The 8008-nt window shown below is 42.3% G+C and overlaps 1 protein-coding gene and 1 long non-coding RNA gene across 8 annotated transcripts in view; one reads left to right on the plus strand and one right to left on the minus strand.

Moving 5' to 3' along the window:
- Positions 1–8008, plus strand: part of LOC143370306 (uncharacterized) — a 458422-nt gene that overhangs the window by 161671 nt on the left and 288743 nt on the right. The window lies entirely within an intron of this gene.
- Positions 1–8008, minus strand: part of Wge (BAH domain and coiled-coil containing protein winged eye) — a 258190-nt gene that overhangs the window by 19974 nt on the left and 230208 nt on the right. For 6 of the 7 annotated variants that reach the window (XM_076814768.1, XM_076814758.1, XM_076814750.1 and 3 more), the window contains 4 exons: positions 5461–5757; positions 1583–1693; positions 917–1141; positions 6–160 (listed from right to left, as the gene is read on the minus strand). In XM_076814768.1, coding sequence (XP_076670883.1) covers positions 6–160; positions 917–1141; positions 1583–1693; positions 5461–5757 — 788 coding nt within the window. The remainder of the gene's footprint in view (positions 1–5; positions 161–916; positions 1142–1582; positions 1694–5460; positions 5758–8008) is intronic. The other variant, XM_076814777.1, reaches the window with a different exon arrangement.

Here is an 8008-nt window from a genome sequence, read left to right on the forward strand (position 1 = left end):
CTTACCTGTGATCTGCAGTGCGTTGGCTCCGCCTGGCTGATTTGGACCAATGCAGGCGCGTGGGGGTAATAGTGCAGGGTGGTCACGAGGGGTGCATCTGGAACGAGGGTGCCTGTCATCGAGGTCACGGTCTGCAAGGCCTTCGTGGACTCCGTTGACGCTGCGGGATTTAGGATTTCCACGTTATCCGGGGTACCATTATCGTTAGGGATCATTGAATCTTGATATGCACGGAATAATGCTTGTTTATCTCACTGCTCTCTGGTTACTATCAATCGCGCTTCGAGCTAGTTCGATAATTATTACTTCGAGCTAATATTCTGTGGGGCATTGTTTTTATGTGAAGCTGTGAAATGAGTGTCCGTGTGACGAAATTGTCGTCGTAAAGGAAGTGTACGAGGTTTGGCTCACTGATTTGTCTAAAGTTGCGCGTAGACTTAGTTTATCCTATGCGAGAAAAGAATTTTAACTCCTTCCTTCTAACTCCTCCGAATTCATTTTGTAGTTTCCAGGAAAATATAATTTCTGTTAAGGATTATTAATATTGTTGCAATAAGAATATTATGCAATATCTCTTCAGGCATAGATTTAGTTTCATCTGTGAATATCAGTAAAAAATATCCTTATCCAGCGTGACAGGGGATCCGAAATTATTTGAAGATTTACAGACACCAGAAAACTTTGAAAAAAAAACACTCCTAAGATCCTGAGAATATATAATCAACCAAGTTACGAAATTCAAAGTGAACTAATTGTAAGTAATAAATTGTACGTGCCACTTCGATCAGTTCGAATTACCCCTGACGAGAATTTCTGCGCGGATGATTTCAATCGTCCTTTTTCGTGTATCAGAGACCCGATTGTAGAGATTCCCTACTGATTTATGAGAAAAAAAAGTTGAAAATACAGCACTCACTGATGATGGTCGTGGGACTGGTACCACAATCAGCCTCTATCTTGACGATGGGCAGAGTGCTCTGTTGCTTCCTTTTGCTCTCGGTGAGGACCAGCCTTGCACCGCCAATGTCACTCAGAAGCTGAAGAGACGGCGGCGGCGGTGGAAGTAGAAGAGGTGGCGGCGCGACGTGCCCATTATTGTGATTCGAGTAATTTGGCCACACCACTGCCTGCTGCATTTGTTCTGTCGGTGGAAAATTGCAATTTTTCAAAGACAGCCCGGTGTATACTTACAACTATTAGTTTCGAATGTCGCGTGGACGAATATTTACGATATTTATGGACATCTACGGACATTCATGTGGACATTTCGTATTATCTGAACTTCTATATTTTTCGAGTAATTATTTACAATAACGTTTTCTAGTTTGTCATTTAGCTAATGAAGCTGAAGCCACCTCCTTTTCAGATAACGAAACAGTTATTTGAATATACAAATGAATGTGAATATTATTCTAATGAACTTGAATATCACATATTATCGTGTATTATATTTATCGATGTTTTTGAAGATCGAATTTGACGAAAACTAAACGTCACGCGCGCTATTCTAGGGGAATTTTCAGCAATTTTCGTATTGATTAAGTTTTACTGTATCGTGTGATTTTTAAGAGAGCAAACATACCTGCAGCATGAATGAGAAGAAGGTGGCCTGTCGTTGGATCTCTGACCAACTGCAGGCCACCTTGAAGACCCACACCCATCTGTGGGAAACCGACTGGTTCCATCGGCATCGCTGCAACATCATAAGAAACGATAAATCAGCACAGGAGAATTAAAATATTAGTGAGGCTCGTACTAAAACGTAATCATAAAGTAGGTAATGTTTTCATCTAGAATTCCAGTAGACACTCTAGGCACTCTAGTTCAAATTACCGATTAAAACACCCTGATTTCAAAATGCGTCTGTGATTTACGAAGAAAAGTCATTAACTAAAATTCTCCCTTATTTATTACTCAATAGAATCAAGTTATGCTGAACAGTTTACTCAACAGATATAAACACACATCTACTCCGTTTTCACTGTGATCTCTTAAAGCACTTGTCTGAGCGACAATAATCCACAAAATTCATCCACAGGACTAAGCTAGTAAATCTTTTATCTTCCCCTTGTAATAAAGCTCTTAAAGATAAATATAACAGCAACAACATCCATCTTCCTCGCCCAACTGAATATTAAAAAATTCGTACGTCAGTCACGACAGAATTACAGGAACAACATTTCCATCCTCATCGATACCATATTTCTCTGCAGCTTTAAATCATCCCCGGTGCATCCCCAGTTCCCAGAAATATGCTCCAGGAGACTCGACGAGCCTCCGCCGTTCCGAATTAAAAGCTATTTTTTACCGAAGCGGCTAGAGAAGAATTTCCATGCCGGCGTCTCCTCAATCATGATCAAAGGATCGACAGGCAGGCGAAATAAATGCACGGGAAGAGGTGGAAATCGACAGTTCGAATGCAGCAACTCGTGAATGATTTAGGTAACACGAGAATTTACGGACAACACGGATATAGATCCTCGTTATTCGGCTAAATGTCACTCGGTCACCGTGGTAGCACGGGCAGCCTTGGGGCACGGGGGATGATTCCACCCCGAAAACGCAACTGAACGTTTCGAAAGCGTTACGCAAAGGACATACCTATGGGCGGTGGCATAGGTTCTTGGAATATTAACCCTCGTCAGGCGGCACAATTTTACAACGTTAACAGACGGCAGAGACGCAATTGCACCCTCACATATTTTATATGAATATTCTCACTGTCGGTATAATTTGTACGATAAATTGATAACATTTACACTCAACGAAAATTAATAAAAAAAAATTCCGAAATTTTCTTTTATAATGCAAATTATCTATTTTTTTTACTTTTTTATAATAAAATAACATCATTAAAAAAAAATCGCTTTATTTTTTTCCTGCATTATCTTCATAAAAAAATAAATAGGGGCGCTATTGTGCCTATGCCGCTTTTATCGATGCAACCCTCAACTCGACCCCTTATCTCGGAAGGGGGTTGAGATATTTTTCTGAAATTTGGGGTGTATAATCCAGACCAAAAAATTAGAGGTTCCACGAGACTTCCAGCCCTCCCCGGCTTCTCGAAAAAAAGTTACCGCAATTTAAAAACGCACAAGTTACAATTGTACCTATGCCGTCTGACGAGGGTTATTGGGAATTCGATTATTATTTATTGTGCGTGATATTTTAGCGTCACTTTGCTGGGTGAAAGTTTGTTCATATTAGTGGTGGAATTTTATGATACAGTTATACGTGTACAGGGTGCGGCCGAAAGGGTGGTACAAGCGGGTAGAGGGTGATTTCTCATGCAAAAATAATTTTTCATCCAAGGCTTTAACCTTCGATGAGCTTAACAACCATTTGGACTCTAAAGGAAGTTTCCTTGCAGCATTAACTACCACGGGATCCCCGACTTTAGAATTTTAATCGAACATCCAAATCCTACCACGATAATGCATTCACGGTTTTCCTCAACAGGACGTTCTAAAAAATAAAGGAAATATTCTTAACTCAAGAAAAAGACACGCAATAAATATCTCTCGAACGTTTTAGCCCCCCCAAAAATGGCACCGGTAAAGTTACCCCGATCCTCTTCGAGTTTCATCGACTATCTGTCATGTAACGGAATAAATCACGCTGGTCGAAGAAAGTAAACCGGAAGTGCAGCGAAGCACACGTAATTTTCTTGATGGAAGTATTAATAGAATACCAGGTACGTTCGTTCGCCCGCGATTCGTGGATTTACATGGAGCCGCCGGTAATAATTCATGGAGTCGTTGAAAAGCAACGCCGGCCGCCTCGAAATCCCCGCACCGTTCGAATAAATAAGATCCACCGGGGGAAAGGGAGGGGTGTTTTGGAAAATATTTTCGGCGCCACACAATGGCAACGTATTGGGCCAGCAGGCCGACGAACGCGCGCGCGCGAAAGATTTCCCGCGGATTAACTAAATGACGGTCACGGGCGTGCAAATAAATATCCGATTAGCGGAATGATTTATTCGCACGCAGCAATCCACCGGAGATTTAACCGGGGAAAAAACGAGCACGCCCGTTGTAACGATGCTAATTCGTGGAATTGAACGAAAGTCCGGGGGCTCGTGCAATAAATTCGCGGCGCAGTAAACAGGGACATTTTTCCTCTGTTAATTGCACGGTGTTCGCTTTTAAAACAGCGTTGCATGGAATTTCGAACGGCACGGCTATTAGAAGAAGAAATAACTCAAGATTGTACGTAGTGTTTACAGTAAATACTGGGAAAGAGTGGGGCAAAATGTGAAATTAATGTAGGTTTGTAAATCAGCTTTGGGAAAATAAAAAGGAAATTTTTTTATTTATTATGCTTCTCATAGAGGGATTTCTCTTTGTTTCATACATGCTTTGTGAGTGACTTTTGTGCTGAAAACGGGACAGTATTCTAATTTCGAGTGGCGGAAATTATTCAAAGGCGGTGGTGTTAATAATTTAGAATTTGGATATTCAGGTTTTAATATAGTTTGCAAAATTTGGTCAGCTATGTTAATGACTTCTTTGGCACGAAACGTGACTGCAAGGTTGCGACTCATTGTTCGAATTTTCTAACGTTATATTTGAAGCTGTCGTACACTATCCCACACTTTGTGCTCTTATATCTTTCATCAGTTACGTATTATTAACTTCCAACGGTAACTTCTGTAATGGTTACACGAATAACTATTGTGAATCATTTTAAATATTGCATGCACGGGCGTCCCCAGCGAGGGTGGGGAGTTGCCACCCCTAACTTGAGAAAAAATCGTTTATTTTTAAGAACTAATCTTTATTAAGTTCACACTAAAAAAAGTGAATATTTTTAAACTTCAATTTTAATTTTTAATTAAATTGACGCTATAAAGGGGGTTCAAACATGCAACCAATCGTCGCCTGTCAACTTGACCGTTTCTCAAAGTAAGCCCCTCCCCTGGAAAAAAGCAGGGCACAGTGCAATAAGGCCACATGCACAGAAATACCTCTTAGCGCAACGAAGACCTAATTACTAACCACGCCAAGTCGCATATTGAAAAGAAATTGAATTAATACCGATAGTAAACAATCCACGAAACAATTCAACCCAAAGAAATCAACAGAAAATAATAGTACCCTTCCCCACAATCCACTACCCAAAATTTCGCTCAACTACGCATATTGGTATACCAAGCAACAGCGCGGTCCCCAGTGCGCATGCCCAGAAGACAAGTGGGCGGGACCGTCAGTTCCCGCCCCTGCACACAATTCCCACAGTGTTCTATACACCTGAGGATCTTCTCCTCGTTACTTCCAGTATCAACGCATCCCAGCATCACTACTATAGAAACATCCCTGACCGCCCACACCAAAACTACCCCCGAAAGACTGGAAACTGCCAGGGAAGAGGTGAAAGTCACAGTTCCTAAGTTGCTTCGCCGTAGTTAAAGTAATCGACGGGAAGAGAGAGGAGAGAAAAAGAGGAAACCAGTCTCACCTGCAGCTGCAGCTGCAGCGGCGGCCGCCGCCGCGGGGTACTGCCATAAGGTTGGCGGCCATGCGGCCGTGGCCGCGGCTGTGGCCGCGGTGGCCGCGCTCGCCGCGGCTCCGATGCTGCCCAGCGTGGAATTCAAGCTGGAATTTAGGCTGGAATTCAGGCTGGAGCCGAGGGCAGCGTTCAACGAGGGTGCCAAAGCTCCCGAGGGGATGGCGAGGTGGGCCGGACGATCCTCCCCTCCAGGTCCTCCGCAATGCACCAGGGTCGCACCGCCTACTGCCATGGCCGTGCTCGATCCTAAGAACAGACCCAATTCAAACACGTTTCTACTCCGGGCAGAGTATTGAATTCAGCTCGATGCGAGCCGATACCGCGGCTACGAGTCCGGTATCGAGCGGTCGACCAGATCGCAACCAACTTGGTTTTATTCGCTATCTCGCGGCAGGATCGAGAGCCTGCTTTCGAGTGTTGCGATGGATCTGGATGTTTGTTAGCTAGTGGAAGCTTGGGCGGGCTGTTGCCCTGCTTAGAGTAATTGGGGCCACTTCTCTGAATGAGTAGCTATGAGGGGTATCGTACTGTTTCGAAGACTACTACCTACGTAGGGTAATTTGGGTTCTGTGGTACCTTCTTGTAACATGGAGGAGGAAACATATCGAACCCTTGCACGCTGGTTTTGATGAGACTCTGCAGATTTGCGGAATAGTGGAAAATATGTGACAGGTATTTATTGTTATTGCGAATCGTCCACGTCGAGAGGGTGAAAATAGCCTCTAAAATTAGCGGTCGGAAACATATTTTGTGGAATATCTCGAGTACTTAATAGACGTAGAACAATGTTTTTTAAAGTGTGATTTTTTTTAAAAAGGAATCCAGTTTTCTCCTTAGTTTTTAGAAAATTTCATCTGTCTCATCAAAATCGACGTGTGGGAGTTCAATACGATCCCTTGTCAGGTTGTTTCGGTTGAGGATTCCATGTTTGACATTGTGCTCCTTTACCTCCACGAATGTGCAATGTGCAGTGATCTGCAGTGCAGTCTTAGGCTATTTAAGAACATGATCCTCCAATTATTCTCAGGATTGTAATTCTGGGTAAATAAGTTAGCGTTGATTTATTTGTTAGAATGATTGCGAGTCTCGGTTGGCCATCAGCAAAGCATGAAACAAAGTGAATCGTACCCAGCAAACTTCACTTAAGGGGACATTCTGGTCTGGACCCCCAAAAATAGGTGATCTTTAGGAATTAATTAAAGGAAAACTACTATATATAATTTAATGGGACTTTTTGCATTGTATTAAGGATGTCTTAGATTATCGATATATATTTTTTGTTTTATAATTAATCATTGCAGACGGCACTGGGGAGTCGTTAAAGTCAAGGCGTCAAAAAATTGATCCAAATCGGTGGGACCTGTATCTCCAAAAGTTATTATCCGATTCGACTGAAACTTTTTCTATTTTGAAGAATATACTTCTGGCTAGGGGATATACCAGAAAAAAATTATAAAAAATTGAAAATTTATAATTTTCTAAGGCGTTGAAAGGATGAAAACTATAGGGAAGAAGTGATTTCAAACTTCATGTGTCGTTGCTTTCTAAAAAAATGTCATTCTTGTATTTTTTCTGGTTCCCCCCCCCCTAGCCAGAAGTATATTCTTCAAATTAAAAAAAGTTTCAGTCAAATCGGATAATAACTTTTGGAGATACAGGTCCCACCGTTTTGAGAACTATGTTTCGAGAAAAACGCGTTTAAAGTTTTACGTGGGCGCCGAGTGGCCGGTTGTTTGTTTCCCATACATTTGCCGCTACTCAAATGCCTATAACTTCGGGAATTTTACGAATTTCAACAAATCCTTTTAAACACGTATTTCTAAAAGGTTGAACATTCGAAAAATGAAATAAAAAAAAATATCGATATTTAGACCTCCCCTTAAGTCAATAATCCTATAGAACAGATCTAAATCATATTACCTACGTTTCCTCCAATCCCCATTCTCTGCAACTCCAACGTTGCGTCGGAATTTTCTGAAATTCCAGCGTCAAATGATTCGCTGGAAACCGCAAACATTCCTCACTATAAACGCGACACCTAAATGCTCGTCGTTAACATGGATCTTCATCAACGATCCGCAGGATTTACTAATTTCATGGCGAACTATTTTCCCTGGGTGCGCAGGGTGAATCATTAATAAAGGCGAATAATGACGATTAGGGGAGCGATGAGGATAAATAGCGTGTTTTCTCTGACATGCCGTCCCCTATTTTCATCCCCCACGCGCGTTGCCATTTTATCTGGCTCGTAACAATGGAGCGGTGCGCGCCGTGGGTATCTACTTACACAGCGACGGAATACTGTGCCGGGGATACTATTTCAACCTCGTATGACAAGGAACAAGTGACGGGTGGACGAAGATTCCTGTCTTCCTGTGTCAGACATAACAGCCGTCTTCATCGCCATCTACCCCCGCCTGCCGCTATGATTCATACCCGTATACAGAGTCATAGGAGCACTGCTTTCCACGATCTGATCTGGTATGCCACATGTTTA

This window comes from Andrena cerasifolii, chromosome 1, assembly GCF_050908995.1.
Source record: "Andrena cerasifolii isolate SP2316 chromosome 1, iyAndCera1_principal, whole genome shotgun sequence".
In the NCBI taxonomy this organism is placed as follows: Eukaryota; Metazoa; Arthropoda; class Insecta; order Hymenoptera; family Andrenidae; genus Andrena; species Andrena cerasifolii.